Source organism: Chanodichthys erythropterus, chromosome 15 (assembly GCF_024489055.1).
Source record: "Chanodichthys erythropterus isolate Z2021 chromosome 15, ASM2448905v1, whole genome shotgun sequence".
NCBI lineage: Eukaryota > Metazoa > Chordata > Actinopteri > Cypriniformes > Xenocyprididae > Chanodichthys > Chanodichthys erythropterus.
Window position 1 is genome coordinate 24,599,539 of NC_090235.1, and position 22,148 is coordinate 24,621,686.

The following is a 22,148-nucleotide window of genomic DNA, read 5'->3' on the forward strand; positions in this document are numbered from 1 at the left end:
TTAAATGACAGTTAAGAAGATGGATGGCACTATCTGGGGAGAGATAGGCAAAGCCCCTCGCTGATCTTTGACCTCTCACACATTGATGCTAGAGATCTGCATGTGTGGGTTTCCCAGGGGCCCCTGTGCTTGTATGGAACTGTTCAAATAGTGCTACATAGCTATCTAATGACCGTCGTCCACTGATGCTCAAGTCTTTAATTCAATCTGCCCCTCTTTTCCATGCCTTTCTAATGGAGTTCTCAGATTTACTCTCCATTTCTTCCACACCTTATCAAGTTATATCCATGTGCCAGCTCATTTTATGATGTTTTACCACATATAATTCTCTTTAGTTTGCAGTATTTGCCACTTAAGGCTCATATCTGGATCATCTCCTGTTCTTTATTTGCAGCTTTCAACATTTCTTAATTGCAGCGCTGCTGTCTGCACTTGCCCAAATTAATATAATAACCTGTTACTTGCAGTTGCCAAAAAGTTATTCTGCCATTTGTCAGTTGTGTGCCAATTTTCCTTATCTAGGAATCATTATGTTGGATTAAGATGGGAAAAACAGGCCAATGTTGATTATTAATGGATGTGATGTAAGGAATAAAAGCTGTTCTTTATTCCCCAGGGTTGTGAGTGGTGTCCCTAATGTTATGAAACTACCAGATGCTCACTTGCCATTTATGTGCTGTGCTCTGCAACGTAGTATGAAATCTTAAACGTAACTCGTCCACATAGTTTTGGTCATGGGTGATACCTCAAATCACACACGATGTTTACTTAATAAGCAGACATTGACTTCCCATAAAGCTGATTCACTCCGCACAAACAAATGCCAACAAACACCAAATTACAAATTGTGGCAGGCGGTTTTACAAGGCACAACTCACTTTTTTAACATATCTGAAATTACTTTTCTTTGCCTGCATGGCTTCAGAGTTATGTTGATGATTTGGGGGGGAAAAAATATTGTTCCAATGTTATTCAGAATAATATGCAGTTATGCACTATACAGATTGATTTTGAATTTTTTTTTTTTAAATAAAAGTACTTGAGGACACAGTACCTTCATCAGTGCTAGACAAACAAGCTAAGAGTGGTTTTGATTTGGGAATTTTGGCTGATTGGACTGATATTTTGCTGCCAAATTGTGTGGGCTACACAGTGCAATAGTTCATGTTATGGAAATAAAAATCCCATTCATTTAATATAAGCTATTGAAACAGACCTGCTATGAGCTACGAGGTTATTAATTGATGATATATGCTCTTGTTGAAGCCATCAGTTTACATTATTTTAACTTATTTTTTTAAATAATTATGTTTATAAGTGAATTCCTGGTGGAAAAAACTGTTTCAATTCTCTGATTGGTGGAGATATTTTTGCAGAATCATGGATAATACAAGCAAATCACTCCAAAATAACTCTTTTGTGCACACCCACTCCCATGAAAAACTGAAAATGATGCAAGTCAATCCTTCTGTGCTCTCAACCTACTTAAATATTGTGTCTATAATCAATCAACATCTTTAAATGAATAATTTTATATCCGTCCATTGATTTGATTTCATTCACAATGCTTTATGGGACTGTGGGTTATTTCCCTCATTTCAATTGTTAAGTACACAGATTTGTACCTTTTTGTCTGTTTTTCAAATGCCGTTTTTGCTTTGAAATTAAATTTATAATATTGCCATTCACCTTGTAGCTGGTTGGTTGGTTTGTTTTGAGAAAAATGAATTGGAAAAATACTTTTGGAACCCAAGCTGCTGAAAAAGTAAGCAGGCAGGCACACATCTTTTCTGTCTCCAGTTCTTTAACAAACACCAAACCATGTTAAGACAAGCTAGATCTATGTGGCCTGCCCTTCCCCTGTCTGTGGTAAATGGCTGGTTCAGGGTCTGGGGTCTTGATGCAGTAATTCTTGGTGGTGAAGTGTAGACCAGTTCCACATCATTACATTACAGCACTGCAGATCACCTTAAACCACCCTTAAATCAATATAGAGAGGGAGGGAAAAGAACAAAGGCAGTAAGGAGAAGAGGAGGGAGGAGGAGAAGGAAAAGGGTAGCGGTGTTTGTCAGTGGCCAATGAATGAAATCTTTCTCTGGATTGAGAGCTGAGAAGTCTTTTTTGATTTCTCTCTCTTGTTCTTGTACTTTCATACTCACCAGGCCCTCTGCTGGTCTACACTGATCTCTCAGTCATCTCCTGCATGCTTGCTTTTTTAACCATTTCCTGTTTTGGATTATGTAATGACTAATACAATGCTTTTGTTTCTATATACACTTTTCTATTTTTACTGAACTATATAATAAACTGAAGCAGCTGTTCAATAAGGAGAGGAAGAGTTGTATTATTATTTGAAAATGAGTTTATTTATTCTGTAATAGAGTATGGTTTTTGTGGTCATGTATGAAAATGTAATGATGTCAATCATGTCAGCCAGTGACAGTAGAGAAAGCAAGGAATGTTGAAATGTAAGAGGTGTGTCAGAATGCAAATTACTGGAAAGGAAGATGAGGAAAAGGAGAGGAAATGCCTGAAATGACACTTGTAAAATGTAATTGGTGTTTGCCAATTTGCACAAAGCAAAATTTGATACTGTGTTCTGTTGTCAGGCTGTTGCTGTGGTTGTTAGCATGTTGCTATGCAGTTGCTAGGGTGTTTTGGGTGATTTTCAGGTTAGTATATTAATTTTTTGTCTATTTTATTGAGTCAGCTGACAATCAATCAATCAATCAATCAAAAAAAACAAAACTTCATGCCTTAAATGACATGCCCTGAATGTAACTCGACACCCTTGCTTCATTTAATGTACGCAGATCTATGAATATGCTAATTAGCCCCACCTCCACTCACTCGCACAAGCTCAGAGATCCACTCGGTCAACTTATTGAAGTAAACGCTGCATAATGGTATTGCTTTTACAACGTCGGTCACATGACTGTAATTAATTAATTAGCCTTTTGCTTGATTTAATTTTACATAAAATCATGTTTCCATTCTTCATCTCAGACTCAGACAGCTGCCATCTAAAAATCAGTATCCTTAGTAGCTTTGAGCAGCTCAGAACGTCAGTGGAGAAAGGCATATAGTTAATCATAACATGTGATGAACAATATGAACATACATCATTTACCCACTCTATTGCTAAAACTACCCAATTTTTCATATCAACAGAAAAATATCCTGGGATATATTCTCTTGAGGCTCTCCTGCTTCAGAGCGGTCATAGTTAATGATATGCTAAAGCCCGCCAGCACGTTGACGTGATTGGTTACAAGGTAGTTTGTGACATCAAAAACACCAGCCATTTCAAACCGCATTTTTGAAACTGTCTTTAGATCACTGCAATTTTAAAGAGAAAATACTCAGCAATGGTGTTGACTTATGAATTTGCACATGGTTTGTCTTAAAGCATATTAAAAACACCAGATAGACTTATAAACAACATTAAAACTTGATTTTCACCACAGGGGGACTTTAATTAAAACCATGTAAATAAAAAATATAAAAATAAATGAAATAAAATATAAATATTAGATGAAAACATTTAACAGAAAAATTACTGAAATAAAATAAGTTCAGGTTGAAGTACTAAAATTACTAAAACTGAAATGAAAATAAATGAAACATGAATAGAAATATTAAAAAAGTATACAATATGTGCAGACAGTGTTACTGTTGTAAAGCTGACCTGATTCAGTTACATTTATATTGAAGTTTTAGGTTTTTTAACAATCGCAGCGAAGTTCAAGCCCGTTACATATGCCTTTTGAATCTAAAACTGTTTCTGTTCATCTATTTGCTCTACACCTGCCAGTTTTAAGTGTTTATTTTAAACCACTTTCACTAGGATCTCTCTTTTATGAGCAAGAGCTATAGACACACAGCCTTTACTCTAAGAGGCAGGTGATCGACGGCCCCCTTGACAAGCACATCTTCATATCAATGTGTATGTAAGAGTATTATTGTGTGTAATTGCTTTAACCCTCACTCTAGGTACAGAGCTTTAATGGTCTCAGCGAGACATGGATATGGAGTAGAGAAACCAGACAGGTGCAATTCAAAGTAGATCCCAGGCTTAAATGAAAGAGTGGAAGTAAAGTGCATGTGTGTGAGGAGAGATTCAATACACTTAGTATTTTCTCTCAGCTGTCATCCTGCCCATCTCCTCTAGACACAGTTGTTTCATAAAATGCATTGGCAACATTTTAAGGGTGCCTCTGGATCGACATTTGCAGGACTGTTGCGTATAGGTTTCTTCACCAGGGTGTGGACCATCCTACTATGGTGTGGTTGGACAGCAGAATGACAGCTGCTGAAGAGAGGAACCGGAGATGGAAGGATAGAGAAAGGGGAATTCAGAGGATGGCAGCCATTAAAATCTGCTGAGATGGCTACACGCAGTCTGGAGATGAGGTCATGCATGTCATCCAATCGGAGATTGATTTTTGAGGTTGCATTTGTGAGGTCGATATGATCTGCTGCCCCACTGTTAATCAAACCTTCATGCTTGCGCATTAGCACCATGCTGCTTATCGTCTAAATGAAGAGTGGCCTGGCAGTGATGTGTGGGCAAAATAAGCCTAAGTGGTCTTTGTTCCCTTTGTTTGTTATGGTGTAAATTTAATGTGTCAATTTCTGTAAACACAGACATCATTTGAGCTTTAAGTCAAAATGAAATCAGAATAGAACGTACCGTATACACTACAATTCAAAAGTTTGGGGTTAGTATGTGTGTGTGTAACAACTAGTACTTTTATTTAGCAATCATGCATTAAACTGAACAAAATGACCGTAAAGACATTTACATTTTTAGAAAATACAGTAAATGCTGTTCTTTTGAACTTAATAGTTTTCCAAAAATATTAAATACTGAAGACTGGAGTAATGGCTGCAGAAAATTCTGCTTTGCCTTCGCAGGAATAAATTACATTTTATAATATATATTAAAATAGAAAGCAGCTATTTTCAATTGTTATAATATTTTGAAATAATGATATTTTACAGTATTTTTTTAATAAAAACAAATGTAGCCAGGGGGAGCATCAGAGACTTCTTTCAAAAAAATCTTACAAACTCAAACTTTTGAATGATAGAGTACTTGTTTTTATTTATTTATTTATTTATTTTTATTCTGAACAATTCATCAGTGTACATTATTAAAAGAAAATGTCTTTATAGTCAAAGTGTTAATACTTACATCTACTCTGACTTTCATTTCCTGATGTCAGGCTACACGATAAAGCCCAAAGTATACTTTGGCCACCCGCGTTCTGCGGCGGTCTACACGCTAGCATGCAGTGCAATTTTTGTCATCAGGAGGGTCCGTGTGCAGCTCAATTTTTGTTTCCGCATGGACGATGCATGTACAAGGGCTCATAAGTCGGTTGGGTTACTTGGGTAATGTTAACCCAGTAGCAAAATGGTTATTTTTGCATAGTTTTAACAAACCCTCATTCTGTACAGGCTCTATTTTGGTATAGGATTCCCACTTTTCACGATCCATTCAATTCCTAATGGATACAATAAAATTGATTCCTGGTTTGAAAGACTAGTACTGCTCACAGTTGAGGTTCAATGTCAATAGAACACAGATGTTCTAAAATACCTTTGCAAACTAAAATCTTGCTTCTTTTGCTTTTGTGAGTTATTAGTGTGAGCTATAGATATATAACACAATTTAGATTCTCAGAGTAAGAAAACTCCACAAAGTCACTGTGTTTTTATTCAGCTTGTTTTTTAAAACAGGAAAGCTGCAGCATCCTCTCAAAAAGCAGCAAGAAGAATAATAATTTATTTAATATTTTAATATTGCCTCATTAACATTTGTTTCTCTTGTTGTTCTCTTCATGGTGAGTTTGTTGAGCAGGTGTCACCTGTTTGTTTCTGAGCAGACAGCTGTGCAATTGAACTCCATGGATGACTGTGAACTATGTTGAGATCGCTGGTCTCCATACATTCCTGCGGAACGCTGGCACTCCAGCTGCCCGCCGAGATTCTGTCACACTAAATATCTCTTGTCTACTGCTTGTCTTGCTGTATAAATCAACCTCTGTCCATCTTTATTTCTTTTTCCACCTTGCTTTACCTGTTTCTCAGTTTCTCGGTCATTCTCTCTCTTCCCATCTGTCTAGATCACTAATTTTAGCAACATTTCTCATATTTCTTCTCTTTATAGCTGCTCGGTCTTAACAAGAATACAGAAATCCCTCAATCAGTGTCTATTGATGTTTCTCACCCATCCCCAAGTGGCAGGACACATCTACTGATCTGCGGGGGCTTGTCAGGGCCTGTGCCGAGTATTTGGTCTGTTCTGACCCGTCGGTGCTTTGTTCTACCCCCTGCTGTCTGCAGAAATGGGTCAGTGTCTCCAGTATGTTCCAGGCATATGTCTGAGTGCCAGGCTTTGAATTGGTTATTACACAGGAAATCACGGCTTATGTTACAGAGATCCCAAATAGCACCAGCAGCAGCCCAGACACACAGTTGTATGTGTGTGTGTGTGTGTGTGTGTGTGGAAGCTGTATTTCACAGTTCACTGTCAGTGGTTTTCATCACCGACGGGCAGCTGCTCGCATGTCAAAGGAACCAAATAACATACTGTTTATAATCTACATTTGCTTATTAACTGATGATGTACTGTGTAAGTTTATTCATTTGTCTGGATTTGAATTGTTTGTTCTCATGTTGCAATTTTTCATTTGCATTTGTTTTGTTTATATTTACAGTACAAACCATAATAAACCAATGCTGGATACCAATTTTCATATTCCTGCTAAAGAACAAAACTATCTTGTGCGTTGATGATGGTAAATGACATTTCTGGTGCATATTATTACATTATAAAGTCGTCCTAATAGAGAACCTCACAAATGAAGCCTTTTTTTTTTTTTTTTTTTTTTTTTTTCTTTCTTCACTTCAAGACACTTTTAGATGCTGTAAGATGAACTTTAGAGTTTTTTTTTTTACCCACTTAAATGGTACTTGGATACATCTTTATCAGGGTTTTTCCTGGGTCAATAATGGTCTTTGTTGTTGGTGAACAAACACGGTCATCCACACACGTAGTACAAAGTGAACTGCACACAGAAACAAGTGAACTGTGAGCCAGTACTGACAATAAATCCACAATTAATGTAAAGAATTATTGGTTATGTTAAATGTTGGTTATAATGAAAGGATTCGCGAGCGTGCAGAACTCACGGTGAACAAAAACTCTGCCATTTTGAGTGGATTCTGACTAACTTAAACACATCTGATTGGCCATTGTGTTCACATGCTCAACAGATATGTCTGTTGTTGGCTAAAAAAATCTCAATGCTGCAAAAACACATTGTAAATAGAATTTGATTCTCTTCACATAGTTCTTTTTGCACAAACATTTTAAAGTAGCCGGATATCAGTGGGTACAAGTACTGCAGAACGGCAGGTATTAATTATCAAATAATGATGAATAATGTCAGGACAAAGATTCATTTTGGTGGCCGCCAAAATATTTTAAATGCAAGAAAAACCTTGTTTATATGCAATTTCACATTTACTTTGGATGTCTTTGAAGTATGGTTAAAGTGTTTTGACAGGCATTCATGGTAAACTGTAATATACTTTAATGCCATTTCTATTGATAATTGTCATATATTGAAATATATTTGTAATTTCACATTTGTTATTTTGTACTGATAAAGTTGCAATTTAGTATATTTAAAATATATTAACTTTAAGTATAATATTGAATAACACACTACAAATTAAATTTTATAATTAAGTACTTTATGTGTGCTTTAGTCAACAAAATAAATGTAGGCTAATTCTTTGAACAGCAAGAGATTATTTAAAAATATCCTGAAGATTTGAAGTACACTACAAGTGCACATTCAGAACAAGTGCACTAAGTGTACTACTTTTTCATAAGTACTTGCTTTTTTCAGTGTACCATAATTTGGGATGCTCCGTCTAATCTAAAGGATGGATGGTTTGTGAACATTTATTCATAGAATGTTTTCCCCCTTTTTAACTGTAGACCACAACACCATACTGCAGCTGTGGTATTACATGTGTGTATGTGTGTGTGTGTGTGTGTGTGTTTTCATATGCACACACAGTTATAGACTAGACTGGGGCTGCTTGCATCAGTACAGGACAGGTAAGCAAAATAAATCCTGAGTTGGGTAGTTAGTGGACAACAAGAGGTTTCAATTCCCATGTGAGCAGCCAAGCAAGCCTGCCACTTCTGAATCAGCATGATCTGACCTGCAGAATGCTCGCTTCAAAATGGGCTTCTAAATGGACTCGTTCCTCACTAGATTTTGTGGTTTGCACGCTACATTCCCTCCAGCCCGGTGAGCGTGAACTATACGTTTATGAAATATCAGTTCATCTGGATTGAAGACCGCAAGAATGCATACTTTCATGCAGGGCCCCTAATCCACAGCAATCTGCTCTGGGTGGGATTTGAGAAAAGACTTGGCTGCTCACTCAAAAGAGATTTCCCAAAATGCCTCTGAACAGACGCCCACCCTGACAGCAGGTAGCCCGCTTAAAAAAGGGCTCATTCTGCCATGTCTAGAAGTGTTTTTATTATGCCAAGTTCTTTCCTTGGGCTTATTTTCTTCTCGTCATGGAAGTATGCTGAAGCTTGATAAGATGATAATAGAGATTTGGGTGGGCTCCACCTAGAATACCTTAGCAACCTCATAGCAACAACCTAGCACCCACAGAAAACAGCCTAGCATCACGGCAGTGAATATTTTTAGGTCGGCATCACTCATTTTTATACAGAAGACATGTATCAGTCTAGTTTTTCATTCATTTTTCTCAATCTCATAAGATTCTTTTCTGTATTCTGTCTCATTCCTCTGTTTTTCATTGTCTGTCTTAATCAGTCAGATCTTATCGGCTTCATCGCCACACTGTGCGTGACCTACATTTAGGTGTGGCTGCATATGTCTCTCTCTCGCTCTCTCAATCTCTGTACCTCTCAGTCTTTCTCCAGCTTTCACCCCATCCCCCTCTCTTCTCTCACTGGCCATGAGAGACCTCTGTTTTGCCTGTCAATAGATTGATGTCTCATGAAGGCCTCTTCATCAATGAGGTTTTATCATCTTTGCCTGTCTATTTTCAATTCTTTTTGCTTCCATCTTCTACTCTGTTCTTTTTTTCCTGCTCTTTACTTTTGTGTTCTTGTATGAGAGAATTTGGAGCAGACCTCATCGGGTTCCTTTAATGAACGCTTTTGTCTTTTGAGGACATCTGAGTATGCATATTTAATGTATATGACACACTCACTGTCCATGTCTCGTGTGTGTCTCTGAAAATGGATGTTCTAGATAAGGTGTGTATGTCAGAGAAGCTGATAGTGTTTTCATTTTAGACATTTGTGTTTCGAATTAAAACCAAGCCTATTGCTCTGTGTGTGTTTGTCTTCAAGATCACAATCACTTTATCACTTGAATCTGCCTCCATACTTTCAGACTGTCCATGATCCACCTGTGTGATGATTTGAATGTGTGTTAACCAGTTCTTACAAGTAGTGTTGACACATCAAATGTACCTTTGTATGAATTGCAGTGGAATGTGTGTGTACAGAGCTGCATCATTTGCTGGGGGAAGGGAGTATTTCTCAACATCAGCACTGATGCATTGTGGGAGATTCATTCCAGCTGTAGCAGAGAATATTAAAGTGTATCACACCATTACTCTTTCCCATAAGGTCTGACACCCTTGACATACTGACCTCTCTATGTACCAAGCGGAAAGATTCCCTGATGGGTTCAGTGATGCAGAAAGGCTTGCCATAATGGTTTGATAGGTTTCCTCCATCTGAATTTTTAATTTTAGGTTGGTCAGCATCTAGACAACGTCTTTGCAACACACAGTTTAACAAACAATACTTTCATCTTGTGTGGAGGCTGTGGCTTTTTTTACAGACAGATGAGTGGCTGTCAGTTGGCTTTTGTAAGAGTCCAAGCAAGTTTGCATGTGTCTGTGTGTGTGTGTGTGTGTCCCTGTTCAACCTTTAGCACTCTTCACTGTATGCTTTTGTTGTCATTCGTAATTTAATGTGGTGATTTTTTTTTTTTTTTGTTTTTTTTTTTTGATTCATCACTCTAACATATTTCTTTTTCTGTCTTTCTTTCATGTTGATGCTGTGCTGTTGATGCTGTGCCTCTAAATCAGGTAAGAGGGATCTCTGATCCTACACAACACATGCACTCACGTTTGGTTTTGTGGGTAAAGCAATTTCACTGAATTGGTGGTTGGTTTGTTTTCCTGCTGTTTATAATTATGTTTGACCAATCCATTAGATCCACTTTGGTAACTCACCCATTAAACAAAAATAAAATTGGACACAAACAATATGATGCTTTGCAATCTGACCCATCTGTCAGTAAATTTAACTGAGCAGCTTTGGGTCTTGATGTAGAGATATGAACGATTGGTTTTATTGCTGGTACAGCAAAAAAAAAAAAAAAAAAAAAGAATTTTTGTAGATCTAAGTACAAAATAAAGTTGTCTAAGTGTACACACATTTCTATTTAAAGTCCTGCTGTGGTGAAAATCCATTTTTTATTGTTGTTTATATGTCTATGTGGTGTGTTTAATGTGCTGAGCTAAATTGCTGAGTATTTTCTCCTTAAAGGTGCCCTAGAATTAAAAATTGAATTTACCTTGGCATACTTGAATAACAATAGTTCAGTACATGGAAAAGACATACAGTGAGTCTCAAACTCCATTGCTTCCTCCTTCTTATGTAAATCTCATTTGTTTAAAAGACCTCCGAAGAACAGGCGGACCTCAACATAACACCGACTGTTACGGAAGAGTGAGCGCACGATTTAAAGGGGCTGCAGCCTGAATCGGTGCATATTTAATGATGCCCCAAAATAGGCAGTTAAAAAAAAATTAATAAAAAAAAATCTATGGATTATTTTGAGCTGAAACTTCACAGACACATTCAGGGGACACCTTAGACTTGTATTACATCTTGTAAAAACTGGTTTTAGGGCACCTTTAAAACTGCAGTGAACCATAGGCAATCTCAAAAACATGATTTAATATCGCTGGTGTTTCTGACATCACAAACTACCTTGAAACCAATCAGGTCAATGTGTGATTGTCAGCGAGTGGATCTCTGAGCTGGAGTGAGTGGAGGCGGGGCTAATTTGCATATTCATAGAACTGTGTGTACTAAATGAGGCAATGGTGTAGTTACATTCAAGCTATTTTAAGGCATGTTTAAATGTTTAAAAAATGTTTAAATGTCATTTTGGTCAAAGATGAGTTTTAAGGGATAAAATGATTGACTACAGGGGGACTTTTTTATTTGTTTATTCATTCACCCTTTTTTTTTTTCTTTTTTTTTTTTATATTCATTTTTTTCACTGAGACCAGTGTAATATTATTTCCTGCATTTGGATGCAAAGCTTATCTCACTATTAGTTGAGGCAGTGGCACAGCTTCAGTGTTTACTCTACAGCTATGAATTTAATAATTCATGATTTACATGATTTTTTTTTTTTTACAATGGCAATTAACCCATATCACAAAACGTGTGTCTGTTTTTTGTTTATTCTGGTATTTGCCCTCTAGACCTCCATTTAGTGTGTTGCTGTAAATGTGTTTTTTTTTTTTTTTGCTGTGGGAATTAGTGCATTCCTTGAAGACTAGAGATAATATACTAAAATATGCTAGCTTAAAGTTAGAATGAAACACTAGTTGCAACAGATCTTCCAATTTGAGGTGTACATCTGAGTGTAATGGATTAATGAAAAAGAAAAAAATGTAGGGTGGGGACTTGGTTCTAGCCCTAAGTTGATTGGATTTTGAGATGTGGGCGTTGCACTCAAAAATGAATGTGATCTTGCAGTTGATTTTGGAGAGGTGGGGTTTAAGCCGACTGTTGTTTTCACCATAAAAAAAATAAACTTAAAGGTGCAGTAAGTGATCTGGGAAATGTTAACGTTAGCCTGTTATCATTAACAGCATACAATCCCACCCTCCCTGCAAATTATCGTCCAAAGCCACGCCTCCTCAAAAACACTGAATGCACACACAGCTGCTCTCGGCAAAGTGTCAAAAGAGACGGCTTTAAACTACCTCACGTCTCAAAGCACATAACATTACAATAATAATGAATGTAAACAATTTAGAGAGCTTGTACCTGACTGCTGCAGATTAATTTCAGTCTTGATACTGTTGACATGGAAACGCATAATTCTGAAGAGATTACCATCTCCTAATTACAGTAGTTATGATGTGAATGTAGCATAAGCTCACTGTTTTGATTCAGTAGGAACTAAAAAAGATGGCTGCTGTTTGTTTGCATTGCTCTGTGATTGAGGTCTTGTATAAACTCTGCATAGCATGAAAGTACTTCTGCACGAACAGGGTGTGCGAGGGTGTGTAAAAACATTTGCTGACAGGCAGGTAGGACATCGTATCATTTCATTTGGACTGAATCAAAGTCCCTTTAAGACAAGTCATTTCACTCGGCGGCCATCTTTGCAACGCCTCTTGGGCATCCTGGGCATCATGCCCTATCTCTTTGAATGGGGAAACATCAAATTCTCCAAAACTGTTCGCCAACCTTACGATTACATGTCATATTTGAAATCACCAATGAAATCTGACAACAGCTGTCTTATAAATGTTTTATCCAAACGCTCAAATCATGACAAAAAACTGTATTTTTTAGTCTGGATCAAGCTAATGCGCATGCGCAGACCTAAATGCGCATCTCTTCTGCCATGTTTCAGAGGCGCGCATCTGACTGTTTCTATAGAAACCGGTGCTTCTAACAGCTGCTGCATTGACACAATGACTTTACCAGTCGGTGATTGGCTCTTATTTAGAAGGCGGGACTTATTCCGCCATATTGCATGTTACACTTTCTCCCATTCAAAACAATACGAGTGACATGTCTTGTTATTCTATAGTCTTTGACTGAATATAAAGATTGGATGAACATTTTAGGGTCCTACGCCTTCCACAGACGACATATATTTATACAAATAAATTTAGTCCGTTTAACATAGTGATTGCTATCAGGATATGAGGAGACTTTCAAACAGTATAACAAAAAAAATTACAATTTACAAAACGGATAAATAAATTAAATTTCATCCTAAACTTTAATATGCCTTGACAAACCCTACGTAGAAAAACAATGTTTAAGCTCAAGTTTGAACAGTGTAAATGGAATTCCACTTTATCTTTCGTTATATTTCCCCATCTCTCTATTTCACTCGTCCATAGGCTGTTTATTTGCATCCAAGCTCCCTTTGATTATATAATGAATAGCACAATGTTTTTCTCAAGCCTTTTTGCTAATCACTGCTAATTGCAGTCAGTTATTTAAATACAACATGAGATTTTCATTCTCACGGGCATTAGTGACTCCTGGGTGTGCTTGTGTAAGAGTGCTTTTTAAAACATGTTGTGAGAATGTTAAGATGTTTTGGCTGTGAAGTCTTTGACTTTTTACAATTTGTTTTGTCTGGAAGAGCTATGTTATGTTTTTGTCGAAAGTTACAATGGAAGCAGAGGCCACGTGGGTTTTTTTGTAGATTATGCCTCAAGTAAAAGTAGTGTTGTTGTTTTGAATATTGTATCTTTTTAACTATTGAACTCTAGACAGAAGGTGAAAGCAAAGGTTGTTAGATCTTTCACTACCTTATTTACCTTCCTCCAAGATAAAAAAGTAACTAAAGACAGAGACTGCAGTCAGTTGTTAAATCCCTTTGAAATGCTTTCCTTTCATCCTTCTTCCATCAAACAAAGTATTTTTCATTTTTATTCTTAGAAATGTCATTATTTTACATTCTTGAATTAAATTCTACAGTGTGGGTCCTAGATAGGTTCTCTGGTCTATCAATATATCAAAGATCATAACAACTACCATGAGATAGCGATAGGATTTGTTTGTTCAAGCTGAACACACAGCCCAATATATGGATGCAAAAATTTCCTTAGCGATTTATACACACAGAGCCTGAGTCATGCAGGGAGTACAACACATGCTCGAGCTCTGGCAGTGACATCACCTGTCTTGTGGTCAAAGTACAGTTCCTCTATCCGGCTCTAATACACGGCACTCTCTCAGAGCTACCAGACAGCCGGCTGGTACACACGCGCAGCGACTTGAAAGCAAACTACAGCGGTTAATAAGACATTCAAGAGAAAGGAACAGGAAGTGAGCGACTGGATTTTCCTGCTGGCTATGGATTGGTGACTTGCTGGATTCCATGGAGCCTTTAGCTTTCCAAAGAGGCCTCTCCCGCTTTTTTGTCTTTTAAACAAACTTGGAACAACCTCTCAGTTCCTTTCAGTTTCTAAACTTCCATTTCTACCCATAGTTTTCCCTCACTTTTTAGTTGCTTCAGTTTTATTTTCTCCTTTATTGCCGTGGTGAAATGAGCGCTACAGCATCATACCGACAGTATCTTCAGGAACTCGAGGAAAAGAAAGGTTGGTTTCATTCAACATGTTTTGTTGCTAATTGGTAATTTGCCTTATACAAAATATTCCACATAGCTTATAATCTGTCTGTGCATGTGTTGCAGTTGTTTGGAAAGTTAGCTCACACTGATATGCCGTAAACTGAAGGTTTCTGTGATTGACCCCATGAGCATGTTGAGAGCTAAATCGATGGTAAAGTGCAGGCAGGATTCAAATGAAGAGGTCGGCTGTTGTACATTAGCATGTTAACTCTGTAGTAACCGTGTTGTCATGCGGATACTAAGAGCAGACACTAGTCCTTCGATGAAGGGAGATTTTTGCTCATAGTCGGTTGGGAGCAAATGCACCAATATGTGAATCAAGTCTACTGGGATCAAAGTAAACTCACCTCTTCACCTTCCCTTAGGCGCTCCAAAGCATTGAAATACGTTGCTATGGTAGCTTTAAGTCAGTCACTAGTTATTAGTGATTAACTGTTTATTGAGCTATGACATTTGAGGTTGGTGTGGAAATTGAGGCTTTGTTTGCGTATATGTCATTGGTCGGTGGTGTCCGTCAGATAATCCTGCCCACAATAATGGCTTAGTGGCTAAGTTTATGCACGTGAATGAGTGTGTGTTTTGAACAGGGAGGGTGTATTCCTCAGCAGCTGTGCTGAATGGTCATAATTTGTTTAAAGGGAGTAGTTCATCTTTAGACTCTTTCTTGCTGTGATCACTTGACAGCCATATGACTTCTTATTGGTTTGCAGAAGCACCTATCTGTTTATAACTTCAAATGACACCCGTCATTTTGAACATACCCTTTAGATTTTTTGCAGATGTTGCCAAAGAGTCACCTTAAATTTTTTTTTTTATATTGTTAATTGAAGATGGTACGGTATTTATTTCCTTTGTAATTCAATCCCAGATCATGGGGCCGACATTTGCACATGGCTTTTAGTGGATGGAATCAACCGCAAGTGTGTTGACCATATGGAGCAACATGGGGTGGGTGTGGTGGGTATGTTGGACTCTAGTAATACCTAGACAGTAACGCTATTGTCTAAGGCCTGCCATGTTGAGAACGGGCATTGTATATAATTTAAATGGCCAAAAGTTAAGGTTAAGTTTCAAGGAGATTATTTTTGAGGATACTACTAGTTGATATCAGTAAAAGTCATGTAAGGCTATTAAAGACAGTGATGTGTCCATACACTCAGTTCTCAAAATAACATTTTTTTCTTAGTTTGAAGAACACTGAAGAACACTTTAATAATCTAAAAACCATTTTCCACTATAAGAAACCTTTTGTGCAATGGAAAGGTTCCATTGATGTTGAAGGCTCTTCATAGAACCAGAGATTCCAATAAAGAGTAGTGTAGTAGAATTAAGTAAGGTATAGCTGTGGTTTGTTGTTTTGCTGGATGATGTTACAGGTTGGGGTACTTGGGCCATGTTTAAAGACAGATGTTAGATGAATGTGTTGGTGTGTAAGTATAGTTAAGAACAGCAGTTATGTGCGTCTGGTAGTGTTTGTCTCTTGAAATCTGGTCACTGTGGCTTGACTTGCTGTGCCGTCTCCCCCCAGAACTATAATCCACCTAACCCTGATTAGGCTCAATCCCCCTCAACACTGGCTCAGACTCGGCAAGCTCACCACCAAGCCGCAGACAGTCCATCCTCTAACACACTTGCACACATTTCTCACTGAGGTCTTTACTGTTGTGCACTTTAGGCTTCTTCAAGGCCTAAAAACAGATTGCATTCTTCAACATTACACTTGAGTCCATACTCAGCATTTATTCATCAAAATACACGCCCCACCTCTCACATATACAGTCAGACAGCTGGCAGAGAATAATAGCTTTGCATCATCCAACTCCCCATCTGTGCAAACATACAATTTATTACATACTGCAGAGCTTTGTAAAGCTGTTCTGTAAATATCAACATAGCCTTAGGCGCTCATACACTACAGACATAATGTTTGATGAATAGGAATGCGTAGGGTCTGTTTTGAGGATGTGAAAGGGTTGGATCAGTTTGTCATCAGGCAGATGCAGAGAATTTGAATTTGGGTCCTTTTTTTGTTGTCCTTTGGGAAAAATGGGAGGGGGATGGGGGGGGGGGGTTGATACAACAGTCCTGTGAATAAATAATTCATAAAGATCTAGATTAAATTTTTTCCCCTTTTGCTTTCTTTTTAAAGATTTTTAGCATTATTTTCTTTTTTCTTAGTATAAATATTTTTCCTTTTTCTTTGTCATGGACACTGTTATTTGTCATTTCCGAAAGTGCAACTGTTCCTGTCTCTTTATAATTCTCATTTGTCAGAATGTGTATCAGAGTGAGTTATTTTTTATTTATTTATTTATTTTACTTTTGTTTGCATGGCTGATTACCACTTTCACCTTCCTTTGGTCAGAACAGTGCAAAATTACATTTGAGGGGATTATTTCCTGTTTCTTTTTTTGAGGTGTTAGACTGGTAAGGGGTTTTCCAGTGCCTGATGCTGATATCTATATTTGGAAACAAACTGTGCAAATATTGGTTGATATATTTGATTATCATTGCCATCTATGTGAGCCAACCTGTAAAGTTGTTAATTCGGTTACTATTTGACCTCATATCACATCCTGCTACAACCCCCTCAGTATTCAGAATTTCTATTGTCTCACGTAAGTCTGTCACGCATGCAGAGTTTACAGAAAGTGCTGGCTGTAATTGCAGGCTTCCTGACTGTTTCAAGTAAACCCCTTTGGACCAGAGTACTCTGGTGTTACTGATCAGCTAACTATTAGCCCTGATGTGTTTCCTACCCTTGATTAAATCATCACATACCATAAAGAACATTTGATCTGCCCCCAGACCTCACGGCCAACCAAATTTACTCACACAGTGGCAGACCTGCCTGCCACTGTCACTGACTCTGTGCCGGAGTGCCTGGCCTGGATCATGTTAGGTACATTAAGAGTTGTAAAATATCAGATAATTTGAATTAACGGATACACAGCTGGTGGCTGAGGGAGGATTTCCTGGTCATCTCTTACTGACTAACTCTACAGTGTTATAGGTCTGGTTTTTCCCTCTATTTTTATTTTTTGCCCATAGAGCAAAGTTCAGACTACTTTGTTTGCTTGTGCGTGCATGCTTGTGTAATTGTATGTGTGAGTTTGTGTCAGTGTGAGCAGGTACAATTTTTCCAACAATTGACAAGTATCAGTCATGTATAATATAAAACATAGATTAAATTTGATGTTTAACAACAAATTTGGTTTTGATCTAAAAAGTTGTGCTCCCTCTTTCAGTTGGCATGTATTTGCATGCTCCAGTTTGAAGTTTGACAACTTCAGTAACATTTAATGGCTTTTTAATCAGTTTTCACCATTTTTAGCCATTTCACTGGTGGAGGTTCTCGGTTCACAATGAAAAGTGCTAAATATCCTTGATAAAGTTGATTTATTATTTACTTAATCAACTATTGTTGTTGCAGCCATAGCGGAGGTGCACATATACTGTAAGGCACGAAGGAGTCCCCTATTATGGCAGCGCGCACAGGCCAAGGCACTGACAGAGATAAGCACTCTGCATATCTCCTGAGTGCCAGCTGGGTGTGGTGGACCCAGATGAGAAACCAACTTCAAAACAGAAAAAACACTGCTGATGGAATGATGCCATGCTAAAATCGTTATTAAATGGTCCTGTCATGCCCTCTGTGGGCATGTCCTAAATTTGGCTAAACTGTACAGTTAAGTGCCAATTCTGTTGTATTGATGTTCTTTAAGTCAATCTCTTTTAAAGTGCGTTTTTCATTGCCTTTCTCATATATCAAATCATTCACTGTGTAATTAAGATGGATCGATACCAGATTTTGTCTTTGGTAGGATACCAGCCTCTGGTACATCTGTATTGATAACTTAGGCAACAATTAAATAGCCTTAGATGGCTAATGAAGTGATTTAATAGATTTGTTGTTCTTTTGAGATTGAGATTTCATACATTTTAATACTTTTTTTTTTTTATTAAAGAAAAAAAAGTTAAGCTGATTGGTTGAGAAATTAATTTGGCTGAAATATGAAGTGTGTAAATTACTTGAATTGATAAATACCAATTTGGCTTTGATTTAATAAACACTAACATTCAAAAGTTTGGGGTCAAAATTTGTTTTTTTATTAAGAAATTAATTATTTCAATTATAAATGCCACATTAAATTGATGAAAAGAAAACGTGAAGACAAGTGCAATGTTACAAATGATTTCTATTTCAAATAAGTGCTGTTATTTTGAACTTTCTATTCATCAAAGGATCCTAAAAATGTTTTATAAAAAATATGTATGTTTCCACATAAATATTAAGCAGCACAACTGCAGCATTGATAATAATAAGAAATATTCATTGAGCACCAAATCAGCATATTAGCATGGTTTCTGAAGGATCATGGGACACCATAACCAGGAGAAATGGCTACTGAAAATCCAACTTTGTCATCAAAAAAATAATTTATACTTTAAAATATTAAAAAATAAAAGTTTTTAATTTTAATTTCACATTATTACTACTTTTACTTTTGATCAAATAATTTTCTAAAACATAAAAAAAAAAAAAAAACACCAACCCCAAACTTTTGAACGGTAGTGTATAAATTACAGAATGAAACAGCGTTGTCGAAATATTAATTTAACAAGGCAATGTAGTTTTTATTTATTAATTTTTTTTTATTTATTTTTTTACACGTCATACTCTTTGGACTAACTACAAAACTGCTCTGAATAGCAGCACAATGTTACATGTGTCAGGTGTAAAATCATGATGTCATGCCATGGTAAAATTGATACCACTGTGCTTTTTTATTACCAGTATGCACAACTCTTTTATATATCTTGTCATATGGCGGTGAGCCGCACTCTCTTTAAGGTTCCACAACCAAGTTATGTGACTGGTTGCTGTCTCCATAATCACAGAGGATAATTAGAGTGTAATTATGGCTGTAGAGATTGTGGTGGGAAGATCTATTGTTTCAGGCTTGTGATATGCATATGGGTGTGATTGTGTTTTGTGTAGGAGTTCCCAGCAGTCCCCTGAGCCTTGCTCATTTTCATACTGCAACTCTGACTCAAACAAGACATTTAGTGATAGTGACTCCTCATGCGAACATTTTGTCTTTCCACCAGTCCTCCCATGTTTCAGCTCAGGGGCTTTGGTTTCAAAACCTGTCATTTCCTTTTCATACCAGTCTTTGTTGTTTTTAGATCCATTTTTTTTTTTTAATTATAGATCAGTTCTGCTTGCTTCATTTCGAGAATATTTTGTCTTTTTGCATGTGTTTGGGGTGCTTTGACATTCCATATTCCTTGCAGTGTATACTGTTCCTAATCATAATTCATTTTAGTTCTGATCAATTTCAGCAAAACTGAACTCAGCTGATATAATAATTTTAGAAGGTCACCTGATGGACGTTATCTTGCATGTTGTTGTTGTTGTAGCTTATGTATTTAACAGCCTTTCAAGGCAGCTAATTTCATATCAGTTTTTGTCAATAAAAACATGTTTATAACACCACAACACACCTTTGACCTTCTGGCTTACACAATTTTATTCTGTTTCTGTCCCTATGTTGATTTTCCACCTTGACATCTGCTCTCTGTATCTCAAACTAAACCACTTATAGAACGATCAACTGATACGGGTCGATGTTTATTGCTGATCTACAATTAACTTTGACTTCTCAAGCTTTCATTATGGTGGGTGATTGATTAGTTCTTACTGCTTTCTTATTACCTTCACCATTATATTATTTTCTTGGCAGTTGATTTGTCATCAAATAATTCTAAATGAAAATTTTACTTACTTGTTTGTTTTTATTTCTGGCATTCAATTTAAATACCTATTTAACCTTTTTTTTTCAAGAAAATGCGAGTGGTGTCTGTGCAAAACTCAGTGGCACAACAAAAAGGTGTTGTGAATGGTTGCTAAGATATCCTGAGTGGTTTTGGCTTCAGAAAAACCCCTAAACTTAAGTGCTACAGTGACACACACTGCACCTTCAGTCTGAATTGAAATGTAAGAGTTGAGCTTGAGCTTAGTGGCATTGTGATCATCTATCACCAATCCATCAAGCTTCCCTTTTTGTCAAGTAGAATTTTAGCTTTGGATAGCAGCTTTATCTTGTGAATGATAATACCTGTGCTGTTATAAAACCCATGCAGCATGTAAGGTATCATTTTCAAAATGCATCTTATTGTGAACAATTAATCCGTGCATATGTTTCTTTTCTTTTTCTTTTAGTTTGAGCTCGTAGTTTTTAACAATGTGTTATCAAACTCGATCTTCTTGTGAAACGATAGATTGCTCTCTGGTGACGTATGCCAGACTTCTCCATTCATTTAGTCCACTTAAACCCTACCCCTTTCCTAAAATCGACCTCAAGCTCGCATCCATATCTCCATCCATCCAATCAACAACTGATGGAAAGAACTAGTCCCGTCATTTCCGATAATCTGTTTCACTCAGATGTATGTCACAATACAGGCGATCGTCACTACTTCCATTACATCACAACCTAAAACACTTTTTTCCCATTACGTCACACTCACTCTGATTCCTGGAGTGCTCTTCTTGCAACAGCGTGGGAAAGATTTTATTACTTAGAACCATCCCAGTAAATCAATGCAGATATGCCTTGCCAGTGGGTTTATTTTGTTTGTGTAAAAAGGGAGAGAAAGAAAGTGGCAAATGTAAATAAATTATACTGAGAGTGAACAATAAACCAGGAAATTGTGCTCTGTAAGAGAAGAGTTGTTAGATATTGACTGTTTCTTGTACTGTAAACAGGTGGATAAACTGGAGGACACCTTATATTGGCCTCCTAAAGGCATTGCCTGTAAGTGTGTGTGTGTGTGTGTGTGAGAGAGAGAGAGAGAGAGCTCTTACATTCATGCATATTTGTTTGTTTCTTCTGTACTGGTTGTGGCCTGTTGATCAGATGAATGGATGCTAGGGCCCCCATGCTTCTCTCTTTCAGTTTCCCTCTTATGGCCCCAATATCTCACTTAATTCTCTTTTCTCTCACCATTTTCTTCTCCTCTGGCATTCAATTTAAACACCTATTTAACCTTGAATTTTTTCAAGAAAATGTGGGTAGTGTGTGCGCAAAACTCACTTGCACAACATTAATGTGTTGTGGATGGTTGCTAAGGTATTCTGAGCAGTTTTAGCGTCAGAAAAACCCCTAACCTTAAGTATGAAGCAATAATTTCTCATCTTCCCAGTTAAATATTTTTCATCAGAACTTTTGCAAGATTGTGATGGATGATTTCATTTTGATACTGACAGCACATACAATTTAAACACTCAATAACCGCTTCCTTTGTTCTTAGCTTTTATAATCTTTGTCTTTTCCCCTTTTTGCCCTCCATCTCTCCTGTCCTTTGTAGTTAGGCAATGTGGTACACTTCAAACAAGCCGAAGCCCTCAAGGGTCCAGTCCTTCTCAGCGAGGCTTGGGCTTCAGGCCTGGAGTGGCTCGTTAAAAACGGATTACCTTTCCTTAATGAAGCAGCTGCGGTCAGACTCATTAACAAGGCGACTGGTCATTTGATGCATTGTCGATTTTAAGAAAATGTGCATTTTTACTGTTTGACAACATTTAGACCTCCTTACCATTTACATTTTTTTTTTTTTACTTTCAAGGACTAGTTTGAATGGGTTTGTCCA

The 22,148-nt window shown here is 37.2% G+C and overlaps 1 protein-coding gene across 17 annotated transcripts in view; it reads left to right on the plus strand.

Annotated features, from left to right (window-relative positions):
* Positions 1-22,148, plus strand: part of LOC137002072 (microtubule-actin cross-linking factor 1-like) — a 184,030-nt gene that overhangs the window by 31,775 nt on the left and 130,107 nt on the right. The window contains exon 1 of one of the 17 annotated variants that reach the window (XM_067361549.1): positions 6,232-6,357. The exons of 15 other annotated variants lie outside the window; for them this stretch is intronic. In XM_067361549.1, the coding sequence (XP_067217650.1) occupies positions 6,354-6,357 (4 nt within the window). In that variant the 5' untranslated portion in view covers positions 6,232-6,353. Of the gene's footprint in view, positions 1-6,231; positions 6,358-14,087; positions 14,464-22,148 lie in introns of those variants that run through there. One more of the 17 variants, XM_067361548.1, reaches the window with a different exon arrangement.